The sequence below is a fragment of the Natator depressus genome, chromosome 6, assembly GCF_965152275.1.
Source record: "Natator depressus isolate rNatDep1 chromosome 6, rNatDep2.hap1, whole genome shotgun sequence".
NCBI classification, from domain to species: Eukaryota; Metazoa; Chordata; order Testudines; family Cheloniidae; genus Natator; species Natator depressus.
The window spans coordinates 49,402,177-49,429,023 of NC_134239.1; the positions used below are offsets into that span (position 1 = coordinate 49,402,177).

The 26,847-nt window shown below is 41.7% G+C and overlaps 1 protein-coding gene across 11 annotated transcripts in view; it reads left to right on the forward strand.

Annotated features, from left to right (window-relative positions):
- The window catches only part of PPFIA1 (PTPRF interacting protein alpha 1), an 89,622-nt gene extending 63,095 nt beyond the window's left edge, over nt 1-26,527 (forward strand). For 3 of the 11 annotated variants that reach the window (XM_074955222.1, XM_074955225.1, XM_074955227.1), the window contains 9 exons: nt 1,305-1,367; nt 1,860-1,886; nt 4,609-4,784; nt 4,869-4,966; nt 6,198-6,373; nt 6,995-7,063; nt 11,012-11,177; nt 12,125-12,195; nt 25,003-26,526. In XM_074955222.1, coding sequence (XP_074811323.1) covers nt 1,305-1,367; nt 1,860-1,886; nt 4,609-4,784; nt 4,869-4,966; nt 6,198-6,373; nt 6,995-7,063; nt 11,012-11,177; nt 12,125-12,183 — 834 coding nt within the window. In that variant the 3' untranslated portion in view covers nt 12,184-12,195; nt 25,003-26,526. Of the gene's footprint in view, nt 1-1,304; nt 1,368-1,859; nt 1,887-4,608; nt 4,785-4,868; nt 4,967-6,197; nt 6,374-6,994; nt 7,064-11,011; nt 11,178-12,072; nt 12,196-25,002 lie in introns of those variants that run through there. The other 8 variants (XM_074955226.1, XM_074955228.1, XM_074955229.1 and 5 more) reach the window with 4 other exon arrangements.
- Nucleotides 26,528-26,847: the final 320 nt, after the last annotated feature.

The following is a 26,847-nucleotide window of genomic DNA, read 5'->3' on the forward strand; positions in this document are numbered from 1 at the left end:
GTAAAAGGAGAGGGTTGAATTGATATAATTGTATTCTGTCATGTACTGTTACTAAGAGGCGCACTGACTCCTCTTGGAAAATATTGGAAAAAATCCTGGGTAAAGGATATTCTGGTGATTTATTCTCATTCCCCTTTTTATGTTGCTAGAGATATTGTACAAAAACAAACTTCTTGTTGTTGCTGATTATTTATTTGTTTGTTTGTTTTTAATCTGAAGTCAAAGAATTTTGACAGATCATTATGCCGTAATGGGCTAAATTCAGAAAGGAATAAGCAGCAGACAAAATATATTAATGTAAATGTTAGTAACTTAGGAGGAAAAAAAGGGAAAAATTCTCCAGAAAATAAATCCGTATAGTTAGTTTTAAATACTATGGCTTTTTAAGTACTATATTTTTTTCATACCTTTTCCATAAGTTAGCAATGTTTCATAACGTAGAATGTCTTTTCTATTAGGGAATGGGTTCTTTTGGTACTTCCTTACTTAGTGGGTTTATGCAGATGTGGAAAAATTTGTTCCAATAATAATAAAAAGTCATCTTTGTTTATATAACCAAAATCAGATTCTCAAATTATGATTATGCTAAATCTTACATAGGTCTCATCCTGCATTCATATTGCACCCAATGGTCTATTTACTTAAATGGGAGTTATGTGGATCTTTGTCTGCATGAGTATTCTGACTACCATGTAGGAAAATATTTCTGGAAATATTTGAGGCGAACAGAGAGCAAGTGGCTATTGCAGAAACTGCTAATAAGTACTGGTAATAATTTTAGCAAAATGCATATGACGTTTAGTAGATTATCACTTTTCATGAAAATAGTGACTTAACAAAAAAATCAAGAATACTTTCAAGTGTGCAGAATTACAATAATGTTTAATAAAATTAAAATTGCAGTTGTGTTAGAATGTTGTCCAGAAGTACATGTAACACACCAAAGGAAAATTTGTAGTTAAGAACAAATAACTTATAAAAGGGACATTATTAAAATGAGTATTTTAGAATTTTGTTCAACATTACAGTTCTTGTCATAGTTGATTTGTTAATCACATCAGTGTAAACTGTTTCACACACTTTGTAATTGTTAAATAATCTTTGAAGGGAGATGCCCCATGTCAGTGCACTTTTATGCTACATTATCATTTTAAATAAATTTTTACTTCAGACTTTAGAAACCATTGCTTTTGCCCATGCCTGCTCCTTATTTGTACCTATTGCTTTTATATTCTGCAACCTTTCCTCTTTGTTACTGCTTTCCTTTCATTGGATGTGATTGGTTCACTGTGGGGTCATATTAGACTACAGGAAATGTCTGGGTAACACATGAAGAAATGGAAAATCTTACAGCCACGCCACAAACGGTTAGTTACAGCACTACACTTCTGTTCCTTATAGTGCTTTTCCCACTTTTTGATTGCTTGAATCATGTGCCTTTTAGTCTTTCAAAGAATGAAAGTATTAAAAAAAGCTCAAGTATTTGGATTATGGCTTCCTTTAGTTACTAACCCTATATGAAACTATAATTCACACTTTACTCTTTTTTTTCCCCTTGGGGACAAAAAAAATCAACAGTGATTTTTATTGAAGGCAGACTAACTGTATTGTGTGTACAGCCAAATTAATTTATTTGTACATAAATTTCTTCTTTACAGAAAACCCAATCAGTACAAGCATTTTCCTATTTCCATTAAATTTTATATTGTTTTTAAATGCATGGTGCTTGCATTCTTTAGATTTTTAGCATGCCATAAAGATACTGCATCTGCTTTACATCTTTAACTTTGCTCTTAATACTAAACTTATAAATACTAATATTTGTGTGTTCTTTTGCTTTTCTAACCACATAACATCAGGAAGATGAGGAGGGAAGCTGGGCTCAGGTTGGAGATTTTATGTAATTTATTATACAGTATATGTAAAGCAACACAATGCAATTAGAGCATGAATGATAATCTGTTTTCCTCTGAGAATGTTTTGATGATCTAAATTTGTAGACACTATTACTAACCTTATAAACTGGCAATGTGTTTCTCAGACTGTATTTTATAGTTCACTCATTTTAAAATTTGCTAGCACATCATGAACAAATTTGAAAAAACACATTTTGTTTAGAAGAAGTTAAGTCTGTCATAATACAGTGGGCACTGCACAAGTGTCTAAATAAAAATTTGTTTTTCTTTCCTCTTAATTTCCAAGGCTGTTTAACATAACAGGAATATTCAAAAGCCCTGCTTATTGTTTGTTACTTAAACGATTTGTCCTCTATGACATTATAACAAGTTAATGTGAAAGCTGTTTTCTCAAACTGTGGTCTGTGACTTTTTTGGGCTGAGCAGCAGAACAGATCAAATGGTTAGATAATTGGTTTAATACCAAATAACTCCTTATTGCATCTAAAGCCTGGAGTGCTATGGAGATGCTGGCTCTGTGTCAGGCCAATGGTTCAAAGAAAATATCTGCCTTTATGGAAGACTCTACTACAGTCTCACCATTACCATGATCACTGGCCAACTTCTATTATCATAGAGATGCTATGTCCAGGCACAGTGTGTTTTTTGTGTCACCAGTAGAGTCCTGCTTGCACAGTTGTTCAGCCTTAAAGCTGTAGTAAATCCCATTTGTAGTCTCAACTAATGTGATGGAGTCTGTCCAGGTGTGTGTGTGTGTGAGAATATAATATTATATAGAAAAAAGGATAAAAAGTAAAATAACAGAGAGCTTCTTTAACCCAATATCTTTGAACTATACAACTTCGTTTCCTCTCTGGCCTCCAGCACAGTCCTGTTACGGAAAGTATAATTTCTTCTTCGAGTGCTTGCTCATGTCAGTTCCATCCTAGGTGTGCGCGCACACCATGTGCATAGTTGCTGGAGATTTTTTGCTTAGTGGTATCCTTAGGGCTGGCCTTAGTGCCCCCTGGAGCCCCATGCACATGCACCGGTATAAGGGGCACCGCTGGATCTGCACCCTCTCAGTTCCTTCTTCCCGCCAGTGACGGTTGCTTGGAACAGTCTTCTTCCTCTTGCAAGGCTTCCCTAACAGAGGTCTGTATCAAGCAGAACATTTTTCTGCCTGTCTTCTTTCTGAAGCCTCACAGCACTGCTCTGGAACAGAGGCTTCACACATTAGACGTCAATGGCCTTCTATATCGAAGGGACTAAACTCTTCCGCAAGACTACGCAGCTTTTTGTAGCTGTGTTGGACAAGATGAAAAGACTACCAGTGTCTTCCCAAAGAATCTCATCCTGGATAACCGCCTGCATCTGAGCAGGCGAAGATTCTGCCTCTAGCTATCATGACCGTTCATTCCACAAGAGCCCAGGCTTCATCAGCAGCATTTCTCATGCAGTTACCAATCTAGGACATCTGCAAGGCTGTGACATGGTCGTCGGTTCATACCTTCCCGTCCCACTATGCCATCACCCACCAGGCCTGTCGCGATGCCAGTTTCGGGAGAGCGGTGTTGCAGTCGGCATGTCTGTAAACTCCAAGCCCACCTCCAGGGATACTGTTTGTGAGTCACCTAGCATGGAATTGACATAAGCAAGCACTCGAAGAAAAAACTATTACTAACCTTCTGTAACTGTTGTTCTTTGAGATCTGTTGTTCATGTCCATTCCATGATCCGCCCTCCTTACTACTCTGTCAGAGTTACTGGCAAGAAGGAACTGAGAGAGTATGGAGCCAGTGGCACCCCTTATACTGATGCATGTGCGCAGGGCTCCAAGGGATGCTAGGGGCGGCCCTATGGCTACCACAGAGGGAAAAAACTCCAGTAACTGTACACATGGTATGCGCACCCCTAGCATGGAATGGACATGAGCAACACGTTTCAAAGACAGTTATGCAAGGTTAGTAACTGTTTTATTAAAACCCCTTTGAACTACTTTTCCAGCTAGTTCATTGGCAGAATAATTGTCATTTGAGCTCAAAGCTTAATGGGAATCAGACACCTAACTGCACTTTGAAAATCTCCCCCAGAGCTTGTCATTCAAAGGCCAGGAGTCTTCAAAATAGGGAATAGCAGTTACAGCTATGAGCCCAGAAAAAGGTTTGTTTTTTTTTTCCACCAGTATCAAATCCCCAAAACTCCTGTTAATATTCAAAAGTGTGCAGTGAATTTGGCTGTCTGAATGGGGAGAGTATAGGATAATAAAATAAAATTTGTACCAATTCAGAAAAAAAATTGTTTTTTTCATGAAACATGGTGTGTTCAGTATCTCATCAAAGTTATGTTATATTGTTATGGTGTCAAACTGATGTATTGAAGGGTCTGAATTTGAGCAACATGTAAAAAGTCATCAAAATTTGATAAAAAAATTAATGGAAATTTTACTTATTCTGAACGTTTTTATATTCCCTTTTTTTTAAAAAAAGCATCCTTTTCCAATGAAAAGATTAAATGTAAAGTGGAAAACTTCAGCTCAATGCTTTCATTAGTGTGTTTTTCCCCAAGTAAAAAAGACCAGTTAAAAAATGGAAGGCAAGGCAACTTTTAAAAATATTTTTTACTAATGTGAAGTTTAGGGAAATAAATTTAGTGTTTCTTTGCCTTTTGATATGAGAAAATCACACTGAATAATTCTTACTTTTTAAAAACAGACTCTAGCATACGGTGATATGAACCATGAGTGGATTGGCAATGAGTGGCTTCCCAGTTTGGGACTCCCTCAATACCGCAGCTACTTCATGGAATGTCTTGTTGATGCTAGAATGCTAGATCACTTGACTAAGAAAGATCTCCGTGGACAACTTAAAATGGTTGACAGTTTTCACAGGTAAATAAATTTAAAGAAGTCTTCATCATACTCTTGATTAAGTGTTCTAGCTTATCCCTAAATATGTTTTTATTTTCCCAACAGAAACAGTTTCCAGTGTGGTATTATGTGTTTGCGAAAATTAAATTATGACCGAAAAGAACTGGAAAGAAGAAGAGAAGAAAGCCAGAATGAAATAAAAGGTTAACTATTTCTGTCTTGGCTTCCCCTTAGATTTTAAAATCTTCCCAGTAAGATGCCTCAAAATTGCATTACTTTAAAATTAAGTCAATTACTTTAAATTGGAAAAGGATTATTTCATGGTGTCGTAAAAGTGCCATATGGAAGTGACCTATTAGTGTAGGGCCCTGTGTAGTCTACAATTTTGTAGCTACAGAGTATGCCACAGAACCCACTGTAGAACAATCGTGCTCTGAAATGAGCTTTCATTTAATTTTTTTTCTAACCCTTATTGTTCTGAAGAAAATTTTCCAAGTGTGAACCAAAGAAACTCTTTTATTTAAGAAGCATCTCTGAGATGACAGTTGTCCCCATTTTTTCAGTAACTCTGAAGCCTACTGTTATGTGATAGTTCGTGAATATTAACCATTTTGTTACTGTGTGGTGTGTTTGGTTTTTTTTTTTTTTTTTAAATTAAAAACATCCAGTTAATCTCTGGATACTGAAGAGGGGATGGAGGTAGTGGGGAAGCAGGAGTAGGAATTCAAGCCCGCACCTTACCTCCTGCATTCCCAGGAAAGATCAAGTGCAGTAGTAAACTATAGGGAAAATCACTGTTTTTAAAGAACTGAAATAACCTATCAAAATATAGAATTGCCCCTGCTCTCCAAGGATAGGAATGTCTAACCATTAAAGGGGTTTGTGGGATGGAAAGAGCTTCTCCACCCACATAAGTGCCGGGCTAAAGGTGCAGTCCATGCAGTCTAAGGAGCACAAGAACTGCTCCATCCATACTTTCTCACAGGCAGGGAGGAGGGTGGGCTATATGCCCCACTTCTTCACACCCACCCATAAAGCAGGACAGCGTAAAATGCAGTAAATGAAGAGATGTGGCAGTGAGCACTGTCTCCCTTTGCTCTGTGGAGCACAGGAAGGAATTCTGTATTGTCAATAAAAACATCTGCTGCATATTGAAAATTTAGAGACCGCATAAAATGAATATCAAATTAAATAACCCAAATATTTTATACATATGGTAGTGACCTTATTTATATTGATACTTATTTAAAGCAGATTTCTTCCTCTGAACTCTGAGACTAGTTGGCTCCGTATCACCCCTTGCTGTGTGGCCTGTGCCTAAATGACACAACTGAGCCCTATGCCAATGCGATATAGAAGAAACAAGACTTGTAGTTATTTGTATAGACATTTTGTTATGCAGTTTTATATAGCATATTTGTTTTTCCTCTTTAGATGTTCTTGTATGGAGCAATGACAGAATGATCCGCTGGGTGCTGTCAATCGGTCTTAAAGAATATGCAAATAACCTTATAGAAAGTGGAGTTCATGGTGCACTTGTGGCCTTAGAGGAAACTTTTGATTTCAATGCATTCGCTCTATTATTACAAATACCTACTCAGAACACACAGGTAATAACTTCATGTCTGCTGATTTTTTTCCCTAGCCATTTTAATAAACCATATGGTCATACAATCTAATTTTATGTAAGCAAGTAATTGTTTTAGTCAACTGTAGAAATTTTAAAAATTGAATGTTATCTATAGTGTGTCTTCTACCATACACTTAGAAACATATCACAATAAAACTTAAAATTTTCCATAATCTCTACCATGTGTTCTAATTTAATGTATTTGTGTTTAAACAGGTTTGTTTTCTCACAGCACATCTTCTCCTATAAATTGGCTTATCCTTTATTATCACTTATTTGTCTCTGGTAATACCCACAGTGTGCTAGGTGCTCTGTAAATACAAAGAAAAGGCGCTGTTTTCACTGTGAAGTCATTAATTTTGCATCTGATATCACGAATTTTCATGACACAGATATAAGATTGACTGCACTGAAATCCCCCTTTAAATGTGTGATTGCAACTTTGCAAGTACTAAATTAGTGCTGTATTACTGTGATAATAGTGTTGCCATATATTCTTTTTATAATGTGTACATCAGAATATTTTTTTAAATGTACTATAGATGCTTGTGGCTTGTTAGCCTTTCAAGACTCACTTTAATGTTTTTGTTTTTTAATTTAGGGTCGTGCTGTTTTGGAGAGGGAATTTAATAACCTTCTTGTTATGGGCACTGACAGGAGATTTGATGAAGTGAGTTGATTTATTGGTCTGTTTTAATTGCATTAAGAAGCCTGATCTCTGATCAACCTATTAAAATGAAGGAATTTGAATTGGATAGTCTCTTTTAAACTATTACTATACAGAGAATGGTTTTTAAAAAGTGGAAGCCTTAACTTGAATTTTCTTACCTTTTGTGAGTTACGGTACGTATTTTGTGTGTATTAAGCTCATATTTAGACAGAATTATTCTGAACGTCAAAGTGTGAGATGTTCAGCAAATTTGTGTTGCCTATAACTTTAACCATAGTTAGTGCCAGAGATTGCCTTTTTGTCTGAATCTCTCTCTCTTCCTAAAATATAAGAAAGTAACAGACTACTGACACTCACTTAATAAGGCATAGTATATATAGGTGTTGTGTAAGCATGTAGCTCTGCCAACGTACCTAGCCTTAATCTACAGCAATCCTTCTGTTCTAATTCTGGTCCACTCTTGAGCACACTACTAGTAGGCTGTTGGCTTTATAACTTGTAAAATGTAAACTAAAATAAAATTACCAAATTCTCGTATACTTTATATCCTTATCCAGCTTATGATCTGAATGCATTTTTAAAGCAAGAACATCTTAGTTCTGAAGCAATGTAGGTGCAAATAGGTGTTTATCATTGCTGCTTACTACTCAAATGGGTTAGTAAATTTTACTGAATCATGATGCTGTAGTTATTTGTATTCAGAAGTGATGTTTATTTTCAGGTGCTTATAAAACATGGACATAGAGTAGAAAGTCACAGTTGTTAAATGAAAAGTTAGAAGTGATACTGTAATATTATGGAAGCTGGAAAATAAAAACAGTAGCGATAAGGTGAAAGACAAGTTTTTTATTCTTCAAGTGGCACCAGTGGGGGATTAAATATTCAAAGGCTTGTGTTGATTTGAACTTCGGTGCTGCTGATGTAGCCAGATGTGCAGTGCAAAGTGCATTGTAGGCAGACTACAGATTTGTTGCCTGCTGAGGTGAAGAAAGAACAAGTGTACTTTTATGATGGAACTTACTGTCCAGTGACAGAACTTATAAAGTGGTCTTATGAACATTTGAAACATCTCAGAGGAAGTGGATTTCCCCAGCACATATGTAGCAATGTTTATTTAGCACTCTTATCAAGAGAAATAGGATGTTGTTCCGATGACTTTCAGTGCAGAGATGCATGAAAATCACCAGAATGCCCTTCAGAGGCGATGCATGACCTTAGAGGTAGGAGGAAAAAGTTACTTGCTCAGTGAGAGAGAGCTAGTCCCAGGAAAGCTACATCTATTATTGCTCACTTTGGTTTTTGGTGTTCTTTTTCTAGTGCTGTTTTTAGCAAGTGGGACCCATCTGATTTTCATCTAAATAGTTCAGTATCATTCTGTGTTACATGAGCTGCTTTTTTCCAGTGCACAGTACTTTAGGTAGCTTATGACTTGCCATTTTTTTACTGGAGTGGATAGTGAGAGTGGGTGAAACTGGAACTGTCTGCCTTCTTTACAAAGAACAATTTAAAGCAGAACTTCCTTCTTCTGAAGGCTGCACCCCATGCCACTCCTTTTTCACAAGTCCACCCAATCAGCTGTTAGTGTTTTCCCCTCTTTTTAATGCCCAGTTATCCAATCTATATAGATCTTTTTTTCCAAGAAATGTTTTTAATGTTTCCCAGCCAGATTCCAACTTGCATAGTAATACATTGTATAGTATTCATGCAGAATTTCCTACCAGAGACAGCTACATGTCACTAATAGCCTAGTGATCCTTTTTTAATCTTTCAGGCAGGCTGGGATCATTCATAATGAAAGCTTCATGTAAATATTTTTCTTCCTCCAATTACTTAGAAGACATATTTAAAGTAAATTCCAGAAGACATATTAGGAAATTGAATTCATTTTTTGAGATTTTTGTGGTGCAATTCTAAGGCTTTGTCTACACTGTATACGTCTGGCAGCGTCATGCAGTATACATGTAGCTGCATAGTGCAGCCAAAACCAGGCTGCGTCCATGCTGTGGTGTGTAGCTACTAGTCCATGAAAGGCTCTGGCAGAGGGGAGAGAGCAGGGCTTTCCCCCTTGCCTCTCCCCTGCTAGAGCCTTTCCCTTTCTCTGTTGTGGGGAAAGGTTCTAGAAATGGGGAGCTGCTGGAATCTTTTCTGTGGCAAAGAAAGACTTGGCCATGGGAGGCAGCAGGAAAAGGATGAACCTTTCCCAGCTGCCTCCTCCTGCCAGAACCTTCTCCTGGCTGGGGGAGTCTCTTCCTGCAGAGGGCAAAGGCTCCCGCAGCAGGACACTATAATAATAAAAATAGCAGTGTAGATGGGGAGGGGTGGCTTGAGTGAGTAGAAAGCACGTAGAGTATGTACTCACATACATACCCACACCCTTCAGGCACGTCTTTACTCTGGTTGCCTAAGCTATGCCACACCAGCTACGCTGCCGTTTATACCTGTGCTGGGGGGGCTATGCAGATATGTACTCTACATACCATCGAAAGAAGTCTGTAATGTAGATGTACTTAGGAGGTGGAAGAAGTACTTACGGCGGCCATAAGACACCCTTGTGCTCTCTGATCTAGTGCTGATCCAGGGTCCCTACCATAATTTAGACAACACCATGGGCGGACTGGCAAGGGGGTGTCTAACTTGCCTCCCCAAGCTGCACTATAGACTGCAGCACTGCCTAGTTGGAATCTCTGCCTTACTTTGTGTTGCGGCCCCACCCTGACATGCCCCTTCTACCCTCAGCTTACCCTCTAAACTACGGCTTGCAAGGAGGCTAATTGGAAAGTACCTTTACCGCTATCTTCCATGGTGACTGTACGAGAAAATCTTCCCACAATATAAAAAGGAGCTTTTAGGGCACTTTTATGCCGCTCCAGCCTTTTTATGCAGTACAAGGGCCAGAGCAAATCGTGGGGGTCTTGCTTTAGGAAATGATATTTGCATCCATTTAATTCTAAATCCTAAAGAAATTGAGCTAAATATTTTTAGATAAAAATAGATGTTCAAAACGTTTAACCAGATCATTTGTAGTGGATTGTGATAATAAATATAAACAAAAAGAAAAGGAGTACTTGTGGCACCTTAGAGACTAACCAGTTTATTTGAGCATAAGCTTTCAAAGCTTATGCTCAGATAAATTGGTTAGTCTCTAAGGTGCCACAAGTACTCCTTTTCTTTTTGCGAATACAGACTAACACGGCTGTTACTCTGAAACCTCTAAATATAAACAATACATGGATATATATGCACATAAACATACAAGGCTTTTTTCTACGGGATATTGTATTTCTCGGGCAGGGCTCCAGCTGTCTTGGTTAGTAGGTCCAGTGTCACTCTTGTGAATTAAAAAACATCATTTTTTAAGCTGTAGATGCACTACTACAGAGTAGGGGGAAGGGGAGGAAATAGTTCAGTTTGAGGATGCACTCTGTTCCACATAGCCCTATTAAAAGGTTCCAAATCACTTAAAAATGAAACAATACATAGGTTAGGGAGGTACTGTAGTACAGTACTATTGTAGTTTTGTACTGTTTTCGTTCACTAGTCAGTCGTTTCCTCTAATCTTTTGTGCCGTAGTGCTATATTTCAATATAGATATTCCGGCAAAAGTGGAATTTAAAAGGGCAAGGGGATTATTTAAAGTAATTTATACCTGGTTGTTAATGTTCCCAAAATATGTGTTCTCTTGTCTTGTCTTCTAACTCTTCCATTTACTTCTCACTACTAGATTATATGGCATTTGTGAATTATCTTAAATCCTAAATCACAAATATACCCTAATGTGCAGTTAAGTTAAAGATAGGCAGCCAGATCTTTTTTTCCAAGAAATACTAAGTATCTTGACTCGTATAGATGCTTGGAGTTGTGGGGAAAGGTATTGACCCTGCTCTAATTCTAATTTATGGTAAATAATCCTGTTTTTAGAATTACTAATGATACTAATCAATCTGACAGGATGATGATAAAAGCTTTAGACGAGCACCTTCATGGAGAAAGAAGTTTAGACCAAAGGACATAAAAGGCTTAGCTGCTGGATCTGCAGAGACTCTTCCTGCAAACTTCAGAGTTACCGCCTCAATGTCTTCACCTTCTATGCAGCCAAAGAAGATGCAAATTGATGGTACAAAAACTACTTTGCTATTTTTAAGCATGAACTTTTTTGCCTGAGGTTGTAAGTTAATTAAGTAGCCAGAATATTTTAATTTTAATCTGCATAAAAGCATCTGCCTTGTGCATGTTTATATGTGTAAAACTTTTTATTTCAAATATAAGTTTATTTTTGTTGTAACTTGTGAGCTTTCTACCAGATATATGGTTCCTTTTCAGGTTTTTTTTCTCTAGGAACAGACTAGAAGGTCTTTTTATTTAGGAAATACTTTTTCTATATCTCGGACTATGGAAATAAGATGAATATCAGTGCTTGCCACATGGAAAATGTTATTGGTGATGGAATGTACCAGGCAATTACAGTTTGAGAACATCCTTTGGGCAAATTTGGACCAAAGGTCCTTGGTAGTGTACCTATTTTGTTTGAACACTTTAACTAAATACATGAAGTTTAAGAAGAACCCCAATATATTACACAAATATTAAGAATGTTAGTGGGATGCTTAAAATTGTAAATATTACTCTCACTAGTGTAAAATATCCAGTCCAGGAGTTCTCTGCACCATATAATGTTTAATTTGATTTAAATGTAAAATATTAAACATTCACATTCTAAAAAGTCAAGTTTTCTTCTCCATGTGCAATCAAAAGCTGAGAGAAATCTTAGAAAGAAGAATATTAATAGTTGTACTTCTAGACATGATTCACTTCTGCCACTTACAGTGCCCTAGCTTGCATGAGTATTGTTTTGTTGGGAATTTTTTGTAAAGCTAAGCACTGAAACTAGAACTAGTAAATAGATGAACTTAAGGTTATTTTAAATTCTGCTTTTCTAATTTATTGTAACCTTAGTTGAGTGTGTACAGTAGCTGTAATCACATTGCTGTGTGATTTTTTTTTTTTTGAAGACTAACTGCATGCTGTGTTCTGCATGTCTTCCTTCTATGATTGTTGAAACAGGCAATGTATCAGGAACACAAAGGCTGGATTCCACTACAGTAAGGACTTACTCCTGTTAAAGGCGTCTGTTGGTGAGTAAAAAAGATAGGTATAGCAGGAAAATAGGCCACTTTGTAAAATATACATTTTAAAGTTTAAACCAAATCCAAAAACTTAATATCTAAATGTAAAAAAAAAAAAAGGAAAACCAACCAGTTTAAAATATAAATACTACATTGAGAATTTTAAGGTAGTTCCTTCTAGCTAAGGCTGTCAACCGTTACATAATATAATCCTAATTATAAAGTTAATTTGCAAAGGAAAATAATTGGTCTTTTCTTTTTTGCTCCTTTATGATATATTTTTTTAAAAGGCATGAAAGGGTTTTTCTGCAAAAAGTGTTGGATTTTTGGTCATCTTTACATTAGGAATTCAGGCATTATCTACTTCAATTTTCCTCAAGGACTTCACAGGGTCATCTGGTAGTCCTAGCTGGATTATGACATCTCAGACACCAAGAAAGTGAAACCTAAATTGAGAGGGAGAAGTGAGTAGTTTTCATTCACACTGGGCAGAGTACTGTTGCTCTAGTTTCAGGGCGAAAAGAGGTAAGAGGAGGAGCGTGAGAGGCTGGAGAGGGAATAGCCAACTAGAGAGGGTCAAGGGAGTTTAGTATGGGGTGTCATGGCTCAAGGCTATCTGCACCTCTTACCCCTTCCTTGGCCTCTCAGTGCACTCCCTCAGGTGTGAAGCCTGTTGCCTTCATCTGTTCTTGGATGGAATCCCACAATTCGCCCACTCTTAGACTTGGCCCAGGACTCTTGTATGAACCAGGATTGCTCAGCAGGTCTGACTAGGTTTGGCTACCTGTGGTGGTTCTTCGAGGAGTATCCCTGTTGGAGCTCCACTTTAGGCGATTGTGAGCCCCAGTGCTTGTAATCAGAGATTTGTAGGAGCAGTGCCTGGTTGGGTTGCACGTGCGCTTTCCCTGTCTTGCGCCGCTTCAGGCAGTTACATAGAACTGTGCGACCAACCCCTCCTCAGTTCCTCCTCTACCACCCTCGGCTTCAGATGGAGCACTTAGCAGTGCCTCTCTGCTTTAGAATAGTTACTGTACTTATTTAGTTAACAGTTTGTTGTTAGCTAGCTTTATAGTTACTTCTCCTTCACTGTTTTTCTTCTTTTCTAAAAATAAAAACAAAACTTTTTTCTCTTATAGGAAATTAAGTTTCAGTTATTAGATGCCCTTTTAGAATAGCTTAGTTACTCCACATTTTCGAGTGCTGGAAACACCTGCTACCTCCCATCCATTCAGAGACCGTCTGACCCCATTCCACCTAGTCTGGCAGATCATCACGTCAGACAAATGGGTATTAGAGATCGTTGAGACTGGCTATTCCATCCCATTTACCTTCATTCCCCATACCCACCCTCCCTCCTAACCGTCTTCAGAGACCTCTCTCACAAACATCTATTGTGACAGGAGGTAAACCATCTCATATGCCTAGGCGCAATAGAGCCACTACCAACACAATGCAGTGGGAGGGGATTCTACTCACATTATCTTCTAACCCAGAAAAAATCTGGAGGTTGGAGGTCTCATCTCGATTTAAGAAGATTCAACAAATTCATGAAGACCCAACACTTCAGGATGGTCACGTTAGCAACCATAATTCCAACACTGGAAAGAGGGGACTGGTTCTCAGCCCTTGACCTCCAGAACACACACTTCATATAACAATACATCCCTCACAGAGGAGGTTCCTCAGGATTTTCTAGGAATAAACCATTTTCAGTAGAAAGTACTGCCCTTTGGACTGTCCACTTCCCCAAGTGTATTTTCAAAAGTTCTCACGGTGGTGGCGGCTCACCTCCGCAGACAAGGGGTCATAATATTCCCCTATTTGGATGATTGCTTACTCAAAGCAGTGACTCAACAAGGAGCAGTGAAAGCTACTCAAAACACAGTAGCTGTTTTCACATGTCTAGGCCTACAAATAAACACACAGAAATCAATGTTCACATCTGTGCAGAGACTGGAGTTCATCGGGGCCTACCTCGACTATCCAGAGGCTACAGCTTTGCTACCCTGACACCGATTTATGACTTTACTGAACCTAAGCTCCACAACACCAAACAGTCCCCAGACATCAGCCAGGATCTGCCTCCAACTGTTGGGCCACATGCCCAACAATGTTCGTGAAATATGCCAGTCTCCGCATTCGAGGCCTGCAGGCCTGACTCCAGACAGTGTATGTTCCACACAGACACAACCTAAACAAACATGATGCCAACCAAAGTAAAAAAACTCTCTACATTTGTGGACCCAACCAAATGATGGCTGCACAGAACCCTCCAACAATAATAATAAATACAGGTGCTTCCCCACTCGTACGGTTCAAGGCTGCTGGTCCCATTGGAATCCATTCTACATATAAACTTACTGGAGCTGTGGGCAGTTCACAATGCATGTTCCCATTTCCTACCTATGATCAAGGACAGAACTATAAATATCCTCACAGACAACGTTGCTTGCCTGTTTTATATAAACTGACAAGAAGGGGGAGGCACGGTCACAATCCCTGTGCACAGAAGCCATGCTATTATGGAATTGGTGCATCAGTCACAACATCGACATCTCTGCTTCCTGCCTCCCAGGATGCCAAAACATCACAGCAGGTGCATTAAGCAGAAAATTTTCCCAGGACCACAAGTTGGAAATGAACCTGGAATACTACAGAATATATTCAAATGGGGGGTTCCCAGCTATAGACCTTATTGTGACGATCCAAAATGCCAAGTACCCGCACTTCTGCTCCAGAGCACGATTGGGATCCCATTCCCTGTGCGGTGCTTTTCTCATCAAATGGGATGAACCCCTAGTATATACCTTTCCTCCAACCCCTCTTCTATCCTGGGTGATACACAAGATCAGGACACCAGAGTCCTCCTGAAAGCCCCCCTGTGGCCGACAAATTTGGCTTCCTTACCTCTTAAAGATGGCTGTGTGCCCACCCCATACACTTCCTCTTCTGCCTCATCTCATCTCTCTCTCAGGATGCGGGCCAGGCCCTCCACCCAAACCTGGCAAGATTCCACCTCAAGGAAGTAAAGGACATTCTCTTAACAATTTCCATCCCACCATCAACCTCAGCCTGGACCAGGCCACACAAGAGATCCACTTCCTGGACACTATGGTGCTAATAAGCGATGGTCACATAAACACCACCCTATACCGGAAACCTACTGACCGCTTTACTTACCTACATGCCTCCAGCTTTCATCCAGACCACACCACACGATCCATTGTCTACAGCCAAGCTCTACGATACAACCGCATTTGCTCCAACTCCTCAGACAGAGACAAACACCTACAAGATCTCTCTCAAGCATTCTTACAACTACAATACCCACCTGCAGAAGTGAAGAAACAGATTGACAGAGTCAGAAGAGTACCCAGAAGTTACCTACTACAGGACAGGCCCAACAAAGAAAATAACAGAACGCCACCTTCAGCCCCCAACTAAAACCTCTCCAACGCATCATCAAGGATCTACAACCTATCCTGAAAGATGACCCATCACTCTCACAGATCTTGGGAGACAGGCCTGTCCTTGCTTACAGACAGCCCCCCAACCTGAAGCAAATACTCACCAGCAACCACACAACAAAACACTAACCCAGGAACCTATCCTTGCAACAAAGCCTGTTGCCAACTGTGTCCACGTATCTATTCAGGGGACGCCATCATAGGGCCTAATCACATCAACCACACTATCAGAGGCTCGTTCACCTGCACATCTACCAATGTGATATATGCCAGCAATGCCCCTCTGCCATGTACATTGGCCAAACTGGACAGTTTCTACGTAAAAGAATAAATGGACACAAATCAGGCGTCAAGAATTATAACATTCAAAAACCAGTCGGAGAACACTTCAATCTCTTTTGGTTACTCGATTACAGACCTAAAAGTGGCAATTCTTCAACAAAAAAAAGTCAAAAACAGACTCCGAGAGACTGCTGAATTGGAATTAATTTGCAAACTGGATACAATTAACTTAGGCTTGAATAAAGACTGGGAGTGGATGCGTCATTACCCAAGGTAAAACTATTTCCCCTTGTTTATTTCCCCTCCTACTGTTCTTGGAAAGTGCTGAAAATGGCCCACCTTGATTATCACTACAAAAGGTTTCCGCTCCCCTCCCCCGCTCTCCTGGTGGTAATAGCTCACCTTAAGTGATCACTCTTGTTACAGTCTGTATGGTAACACCCATTGTTTCATGTTCTCTGTGTATATAAAATCTCCCCACTATATTCCACCGTATGCATCCGATGAAGTGAGCTGTAGCTCACGAAAGCTTATGCTCTAATAAATTTGTTAGTCTCTAAGGTGCCACAAGTACTCCTTTTCTTTTTACAGATACAGACTAACATGGCTGCTACTCTGAAACTTCTTAAACAGTTGTTGTAGACCAACTATACAACATACATACCTGCACAAATGGAGACGATTCAATACATGGTGCCAAAATGGATAAATCATGGTGGTTTCCTCTCTTCTACTACTGGTACTGGAGTATATATTGGAACTTAAACAAATCGGCCTCGCCATGAGGTCGATCAGAGTACACCTCACAGCCATCACTGTATTCCACCACAAGGTGGATGAGTTCTCGATCTTTGCTCACCCAATCACCAAGTGTTTTCTCAAGGGCCTTCATAACATTTACTCAGAAATACAAGCCCCTACTCCATCATGGGACCTCAATCTGGTGTTACAGGGCCTTACTGGACCCCCATTTGAACCACTCGTGATCTGTTCACTACTTCACCTTTCAGTGAAAGTGGCTTTCCTCGTGACCATCACATCTGCCAGGTGAGTAGGGAAATTGGGAGCCCTTATGGCATCTCCTCCCCCATACACAACATTCTTTGAGTGCTTGCTCATCTCAGTTCCATTCTAGGTGTGTGCGTGCGTGCCCTTATGCACACTCATCAGAGACTTTTGCCTTAGCGGTATCCGTAGGGTTGGCTGTGGCACTTCCTTGAGTGCCGTGCTCATGCATCGGTATATCAGGTGCTGGCGATCCTATGCCCTCTCAGTTTCTTCTTACCGCCTGTGATGGTTGGTCAGAGTGCCTTGGCTTGCATTCCAAGAGGGTTAGTCGTTCTTTCAGTCCATTGTTCTGTCTCCTTTGTAGTTAGGTTTTTTTTAGGCACTTTGTTTGACCAGTAAGTTAAGTGTTCGATAGTTTTAGTAGTTAGAGTCCCGGCTGGGACTTCGCTGCAGAGTGGGGCATGCCCCATTCCCCAGGCTTTAAGCCATGGTCATCATGTACCCGACCAATGCCCATTAGTGACCCGCACAATAGCTGTTTGAAATATCAGGGGGAATCACATAGAAAACACCAGTGCAAGATCGGCAAGAACTTTCACCCTGAAACTCAAAGGGAGTGGGATATCCACTTGAGGGCCCTCCTTGCACTTCATCTTGCTTTGGAGCCCTTCCGGTCAGACTCCATGCCTAGCACTTCAGTGTTAGCGCATAGTGCACCGCCGGCACCGGAACCCGCCTGTCACCATGCCCCTTCCCCAGTGCCCAAGAAGCAGCTGAAGCCGAAGGGCCTGTTGGCACCACAGGATAAGGGGGCTTCGGGGAAAGGACCTGTGTTAGGCCACATGCTGACCCCGGAGCTACACAGGGGAACTTCTGTGGCCAGACCCCCATCCCAGCCAGGGATCCTGACCCCTCGTAGGGCTACCTGTGCCCGAGGCAGCCCTAGCGGCCAACAACCAAGTACGGTAACTCCTCACTTAAAGTCGTCCCGGTTAATGTTGTTGTTTCATTGTTATGTTGCTGATCAATTAGAGAACATGCTTGTTTAAACTTGCGCAATGTTCCCTTATAAAGTTGTTTGGCAGCTGCTTGCTTTGTTCACTGCTTGCAGAAAGAGCAGCCCGTTGGAGCTAGCTGGTGGGGGCTTGGAACCAGGGTGGACCGGCAGCCTCCCTGTCAGCTCCCCGTACCCCTAAGTTCCCTGTGCGGCAGCTGCCCAATCAATTGCCGGGCAGTTCAGCTGTCCCTCTCCCCACTGCCATGTGCTGCTCCTGCCCTCTGCCTTGGAGCTGCTCCCCAGAGCCTCCTGCTTGCTGTGCAGAGGTGGGAGAAAGAGGGGTGCTAATGTCAGGGTGTCCCCCCCCACCAACTTTACCCCCTTTCCACAGAGCTGGGGGGGGGGGGACGGGACGCACGACAGGGCTCAGGATGGAGGGAGCTTTCTGGCAGCAGCTGCTGTCTCAACTTGCTAATCTACTGGCTGTAGCCCATGAAAGCTTATGCTCAAATAAATTTGTTAGTCTCTGAGGTGCCACAAGTACTCCTGTTCTTTTTTGTGGATACAGACTAACATGGCTGCTACTCTGAAACCTGTCATTAAAAAGGCAATGTACTTAGAGTGGCGTCAGCATACTTAAAGGGGCAATGCTCGTCCGTCTCTCTCTCAGACACATTGTGTGTGTCTCTCTCTCTGCCATGCTGTCTCCCCTCCCTCCATTCATGCTGCCTTGTAGAGTGTGAGGCTATATTAACAGTGTGTTAACCCTGGAGGACTCAGCCGAGTGCTAGTGCGTTATTTAGCAGTAAGGCATTCCCTGGGAAATATTCCACCCTCTGATTTGACCACCTCAACTAAGCTTCACAACCATCATTCCTGTGTACAGTATTAAATTGTTTGTTTAAAATTTATACTGTGTGTGTGTGTGTGTGCGCATATATGTGTGTATATATATACAGTGTCTTTTGTCTGGCGAAAAAATTTTCCCTGGAATCTAACCCTTCTTCCCCATTTATATTAATTCTTATGGGGAAATTGGATTTGCTTAACATGGTTTCACTTAAAGTTGCATTTTTCAGGAACATAACTACAACGTTAAGTGAGGAGTTACTATAGGCCAGCTGGCACTGCAGACATCAAACCAGGTGATGGACCCAGTTAAGGCCCAGACCTCTAAGGGCTAGCCGGTTATGGATCTCCTTCCAAAGCAGCGTAGTGTCCCCAGTCCCTGCACTGCATGTGTTGATCCCCATCACTGCAGCCTAGGACTCTGGCGCTGCAGCCTCGATCTCTGGGTGGAAGACCCAGGTCTGTAACACCAAGGTCACCACCTACAAGGTGCGGGATGCCCAAGTCACAACGCCAATCCCCGTACCCACAGTACCACTGAACCTCCCGCCAGAGATCACCGCAGCACAGATTCCCATTGCCTAGCGGTCCCCCCAGCATCAATCCCTCTTGGTGCGGATCATTTTTGGTCATGGTACCATGCTTCAGGGCAGGCACCGTTCCTCGCCTTGTCCTTACCAGTTGCCGACAGACTTCTACAGCTTCTTCTAGACAGGTATCTACGGTTCTGCCCTGGTCAACAGAAGGGCAATGGTTGGAGCCAGAGGGAGAGTTCAGCTTCTCACCTAGGAGAGGCAAATCGCCAACGGCCCGCAAGACGGGCATGGCCCTGGAGGCAGTAGCATGATAGCAAGGGCAGTGGCCAGCCCTGTGGCAGTATTGGAGCCCATGTGGTGTATCCGTCATGCTGGTTCCGTATTCCCACTATTCCTCTCAGGCTGCATTGGACAAACTGGTGATGGCTGTGCAAGAGACAGCATGGTGCTGAGTCTGATGCAAGAGTGGTGCAGCAGGTCTCAATGGCCAACGAGCCATCCCTGGACAGGCAAGTGGAAGCCGCCCCTCCCCCTGTGGTGCAGTCATCCTCTTCGTCTCCGGACTAGGCGGTGGCGGGCCCCTCGCAAGCAAGCAGCCCCCCTGATAATTTTAAGAAGCACCAGGCACTGCTCAAAAGGGTGGCTGCTAACCTGAACCTGGAGGTTGAGGAGCTAGTGGAGGAGTCCAATGACCTCTTCAGTGTCATACCCTCCTTCCACTCCAGCCTGGGTCGCATTGCCTGTCCACCCAGGGGTTCTGAAAATTGCCAAGTTGGTATGGCAGACCCCCTCTTCCATTCTGCCTATCTCCAAGAAAGCAGAAAAGAAATATGTTCCTGCAAAGAGATTTGAATACCTGTATACCAACACTTCTGCAGGGTCCCTGGTAGCGTCAGCACCCCCAAAAATAAAGACACCTGAAGACTAGCCTTATTTAGCAGAAAAGTTTATTCAACAGCCAGCCTGAAATTTTGGGTATCTATCAGGCCTTGCTAGGCGGGTACAATTTCAACTTGTGGGACTCCATCAGCAAATTCAAGGAGGGCCTTCCACAGGACAAGGCCCAGGAGTTTGCCGCCAGTGGATGAGGGCAAAGCGGTGGCGAGAAGCATCCTCCAGATGGCCTAGGATGCTACAGACTTGGCGGTCATGAGGTGCAGCTCCTGGTTACAGTCCTCTCTATGATCTCCCATTTGAGGGAGCAGGGCTCTTCTTGGAGCTGACCAGTGCATGGCTCTAGGTCCTTAAGACTTCCATGCCACCCTCTGGTCCTTGGGCTTGCACACCCCTCAACAGGCTAAAAGCCATTCCGGCTGCTGTCTCGCTCGTAGGGTGTCCCCCAGCCCAGCTTCTATAGAAAGAAGGAGAAAGACAAGGGGTTTAAGCGACATCACCCTTGGTCTTCCTGCTCCTCTGCCCAGCAAGGCCCCTCTTGAGATCAGGGCAGCCAGAAGCAGACGATTTGAGGATGCGCCTGAGGATGGCGCCCCAGCCACTGCCTAGGATCCACTCCCCCGCTTTTTCTTCGACTGTCTACGCCCCTTTCCAGTCGGCCTGGTCAAAGCTGACCTTGGACCGTTGAGTGCTCAACACAATTTCTTTGGGCTACACCTTGCAATTCATGGCCGACCCTCCCTTCCGCCCCACTTCGGGGACCCTTCTCACGAGCAACTACTAGTGCAAGAGGTAGAGAACCTTCTGCACCTGGGGGTGGTGGAGGAGGTCCGTCCAGATATGAGAGGGAAAGGGTTCTATTCCCGTTATTTCCTAATACCGAAAGCAAAAGGAGGCCTCAGACCCATTCTAGACCTGCGATACCTCAACAAGTCCCGCAAGAAGTTAAAGTTCTAGCCTCCATTATCCCCTCCCTTGATCCGGGAGACTGGTACTCCACTCTCGACTTAAAGGGCGCATATTTCCATTTTCCCGGGGTACAGGCGTTTCCTCCATTTTTGTTGGGCCACTGCCATTTTCAATTCACGGCACTGCCCCTCGGCCTCTCCTCAGCACTGAGAGTGTTCACGAAGTGTATAGTGGCCACTTACCTAAGGCACAAAGGCATGCAGATTTACCTGTACCTCCACGACTGGTTAATAAAAGGCTGATACTGAGATCAGGTACGGCATCATCTCAACCTGGTTTGCTCCATCTGTTGTGACCTGGGGCTATTGATAAACAAGACAGTCAACCTTAGTCCTGACGCAGCGCAGAGAGTTCATTGGAGCGGTCCTTGACTCTACCCAGGCCGGGGCTTTCCTTCCTGAGGCCATGGCAGACCTGATCTCATGTATACAAGCTCACCCTCTCACCAACACATGCCTACAGCTGTTGGGCCCCATGGCAACCTGTACTTGCGTGGTTCGGCATGCGCGACTCCACTTCAGGCCACTGCAGATATGGCTGGTGTCAGTCTAAATCCCCAACAGACACAGCGTGGACCGTGTAGTCAAGGTCCTGGACCACACTGGGTCGTTACTAGCATGATGGCAAAACCCTGAATTAGTGGTGGAGTGAGTCCTGTTCACAGCTGCCGCCCCCGCCGCTGTCGGTGACCCTTGTCTCTGATGCTTTGGACCTGGGATGGAGAGCCCACCTAGGCAATCTCAGTACACAAGGTCACTGGTCTCGCCTCAATTGTTCACCACACATCAATGTCAGGGAGCTCAGAGTGGTGCGGTTGGCCTGCCTTCCTACCTCACCTGAAGAACAGGGTGGTCCAGGTCCTAATGGACAATACAGCGGCTATGTTCCATATCAAAAGCAAGGCGGAGCCAGGTTGTCTGCCCTTTGCTGGGAAGCCCTCAAGTTATGGGACTTCTGTGTGCAACACAACATCCATCTTGTAGCCACGCACCCTCCCAGGGCCAGGAGCGATTTGGTGGATCACCTCAGCAGGACCTTCTTGTCTCGCCACGAGTGGTCTCTCCATCCAGAGGTGGTCAGCATCATCTTCCGCAGGTGTGGTACTCCCCCGGTGGACCTGTTTGCATCCAGGCACAACAGGAAATGCCACATCTTCTGCTCCTTTCGGGGGTCTGGCAGAGGCTCTTAACTGGACGCTTTTCTGCTCCTGTGGTCGGGGGCTCTAATGTATGCCTTTCCCCCAATTCCACTGATCCACAGAGTCCTCGTGAAGATCAAGCAGAACACAGCAAAGGTGATCCTCATAGCACTGACTTGACCTCAGTAAGCTGCTGGACCTCTCGGTGGCAGCTCTGTTTTGGCTACTGCTCTGGCCGAATCTGCTGTCACAAAATCCCAGCGCCCTCTTGCACCTGAACCTGGCAGCATTGCACCTGATGGCTTGGCTGCTGCATGGCTAAGTACAGAGGAGCAGGAGTGCTTAGCCGGAGTCCAGCAAGTCTTGCTGGGCACCAGAAAGCTCTCCACTAGAGTGACTTACACGGCCAAGTGAAGGCAGTTTATGTACTGGTCCTCAAATAAAGGTATTCCACCTGAGCTGGCTTCGCTGCAGTTAATCCTGTACTACCTTCTGCACCTCAAGCTCCAAGCTCCTTCCTCAACAATGTCCCCATTATGGACATCTGCAAAGCAGCAACCTGGGCGTCAGCCCATACGTTCACACAACATTATGCCATAGAGCAGCATTCATCATCAGATGCTCTGTTCAGACTTATGGTTTTATCATCCGCCATGACTGCCATCCAAAGTCCCTGCCTTCCACTGAACGGCACTGCTCTACAGTCACCTAAAGTGAAGCACCCACAGGGATACTCCTCAAAGAAGAAGAGGTTACCCTGTGCAGTAACTGAGCTTCTTCGAGATGGTTGTCCCTGTGGGTGCTCCTCTACCCTCTCTCTCCTCCTGTACTTCAGAGTTTTCGCACTAGAGTCTGTGCAGTAGAGAAGGAACTGGCGAGTGGGGGTGGGGTTGGTCACACTGCACTATGTAATCACCTGAGGTAGCATGAGATGAGGACAGTGCACGTGCGACCCAAACAGGCATTTCTACTACAAATCTTCAATTACAAGCGCAGGGGCGCAAAGTCACCTAAAGTGGAGCACCCACAGGGACATCCATCTCTAAGAACCTCAGTTACTGCACAGGGTGAGTGACATCTTCTTTCCTTTGGAAGCTGAGATCAGTGGAGAATACAGTGACCCAATGGAGCATTGTTTAACCTTAATAGTAGGATCACAGGATAAGATAAAAGGATTTTTAACACAATAACCGGTCTGTACATACATCTATCTTACCTAAAGACTTAGGTTGGCCTATCTTATTCCAGAGACCCCCATCCTCTCGGGACTGGGCTTCAGTCTGCTTCCCAACAGTGTCTGCCTACTCCTGTCCTTTTTATCCTTCCAAATAGTTTTGTTTCAGTTTTCCCACTTTGGGGGTTCCTCCCCTTTTATAAGCGTGGACACTCCCCACTCTGTGCCATGCCAGACTGAATTCATCATGGTCTTCAAAGTGAAAGATGCCTTTCATTGTCCTTAAGTTACAGTAAATGGGGCTGCCTGAAGCTGTTACCTGCATGTATGCAGGAAAGGAAACCTCATGTAATCCTGTATCAAACACACTAAGAAATAGATGGAACATATAATATTCATAAAGTATTACAGGTAGCTCCAAATACTTCACATAGTGTGGGGGAAGATTTGAAGGGGGCACATGAGAGAACCAGAGGGATGGGGCTGTGACATGGTGGAACTTGAAAATGAGCCAGATCAGGGTATGGCTGGGTATAGATGGGGAAGCAGGTGGGGAGAATTTATGTAATAAATACTTATGTAAATGACTTAGTACATATTCATATAATATGCAAAATAGGACAGGGCATCATTTTTCATATTCTCTAGTTTTCCAAATGCACAGCCTTAATAGGTAGATGGGCAGAAGATGCCCTTTAACTGTACCTCAGAAGATCCTACAACAAGGTGGGAAGGAGCCTCTATGTTAGGTTACATCATATACATCTCAAAAATCGATCTCTGTTACTTCTTAAAGAACAGGCAGAAATTCCGAAGTTGTCTGATTTAAGTCTGTCACTTGCAAGCGAAAATCATGTTTCTGTAGTGGTGCTTAAAATATTTTTATCGTCTATATTCGTAGTTAAATTACTTTCAACGTTCGCTCCAGGGAACTTGGTGCTGATAAGCTTTCATAGCAATCGGTCAATTTCCTAGTATAGTTGGAGCTTCAAAGTCTGTAGCCTTTAATATATAAAAGTACTCTAAAAGAGCTCTGTAGTATAAAATGCTGAGAAAGAAAGCTCCTGCAGGTGAAGGGCAATTTAAATGAGCTGGATCCATCCCTGTATAAATCAAGTAGATACTTTAAAAACGTTTCTTTGTGAATGTTAAAGCTCTTAACTCTAATTGCCTTAATATTGTTGTTGTTTTTAATATTATATATATATTACACAGTAAGATCATCCAGAAAAAAAAAAAGTTAATCTCTTATTGGGAATTGAAGGTATTTGACCTCTGGCCTCAAGCTTCATATCGCAACTGAAACATATATTGGGACCAAAATAGAACTCTCTACTTCACAGAATGGTAGTAATCCATTAAATACATGCCACAACAATGAGCTGTTTAGCTGAGAAACTTGGAATGTAATGTATGTTTGCTTTTTTATATCTATATCTATATATATATATAAAATATAAATCCTGAGACACTGTATAACAGATTTCTTTTTTATTTTGCAGTTTACCCACACTATTTCTACCGGTGATATGCAGCATTTTGAACTCAAAGACCATATTTTAGAAATCAGTGGAATCTTTAATTTGTTAATACTTGTTAAATGGACACTTTGAGATATTTTATTACAGAGTTTTTAATTAGCAAACAAATTCATGAGTACCATAGAGAAAATATTTTAGAATTAAATGTTTCTTATATTTAAGTAAACCTATGTGACTTCATTTATATAGTTACTTACCATTTCCATCTGTATTCAGTCTATAAATCAAATCCTTGCTGATTTTATCCATAATTTTAGTCTTTCCAACTGAATGTACTGTAATGCTTGTAAGTATATGTCCCTATAAGCAATATAGGGCTTTTGTAAATTATGCAGTTATTGTAATTATCATTGGGTTTTTTAATAATGAAATTGAAGGTGAAAAGGATTTTCCTGTCTTTGTAAAAGTATCATGACACCAAGCAGTATATATTTTGTCTTTTGGAAATATTAGCTAGTTCTAAACATGAAATAAACCAGCCTTTTTCAGATAAGCATTCATATAAACGTTTTAGTAAGCAGGTCTAATAGATTATTTTTATTTCTGTTGATAGTTGTACCTTTTTTACAAAGAAGATTTGTCAGGGTGAATTTGTCTTCATTTAATGCTTTAGTACATTTTTAAAACGGGGGAACATTATAACACTATGGAACATGTTTTAGAATTGGTTAACTCCTTCATAACTTCCAGTCTGCTGTATTTGTATAGCATGTCTTTACAATGACTGAACATAAGCCATAAACTGAGAAATGTTTTCTCTCAGCCAAGGAAGAAAGACTTCATAATAGCTCCTGGTAGTAATCCACAGGCCACAAAATGTGCTTTCCTCCCATATCCTTTTGATTAAAAACATTTGTGGAAAGGCACTGATGCAACTATTCTTAGCGGACCAATCATGAAGCACTGCAGTCTAATATAAAAAAAAAACAGTAAAAGATGAAGGCACAGTATGCTGAAGAATAAAGTAGTGCAACTTCTAATAAAGGCCTTATTTTTCTTAAGTCATCTTTTTGCATTCGTTTGTAAACTTGTTCTAAAAATTGTCCAGATTTTTTAAAATTTTTGATGGTTGTAGCCATTTCAGGCTTTGCGTAGAAAATGTATCATTGAATGGCACACTAAAAAGCCAGTAAGAAATCTGTTCAGATCATGGTGCATTATTTATTATGCAACAGTATATATAGCATGTCTTTTTTTTTCCTTGTTTGGTTTCTTCTTTTTAGTTTACTTGTACAACTGAAATTCATTGTTACTGTTTTGTGTTTTTTTCTAATCTTTTTTGTGTACTTCTGATTATTGAACGAAGTATGTACAGCCTAAGTACTTTGAACTATTTTTACCACAGTATTATTTATTGCTTTCTTTCAGTAAAGTGCTGAAGCATTTTTCCACTGCCAATAAAATGCTATTGAAAAAACTAAGATGTAATCGTATGCAAAAATGAACCTATTTTTTGTGGTGAATGCTGGAGAGTTGTCAATAAAGCATCTTAACAATTGATTGCTGCTATGTAGATCTCGCTTCAAATGAAGACATGACTGATTCTTTCAGCAGATCACTGATGTTCACTATGGCTTCAATTCAATTTTCTGATGGAGGTCAAAGTTCACATTTGATCCGTTATATTATTCAATATAATATGTTGATTTTATTTAGGTCTGTCGATTAATCGCAGTTAAATCACGTGATTAACAGCTGTTTTAATTGCATTGTTAATAGAATACCAATTGAAATTAAATATTTTTGGATGTTTTTCTACATTTTCAAATATATTGATTTCAGTTACAATACAGAATACAAGGTGTA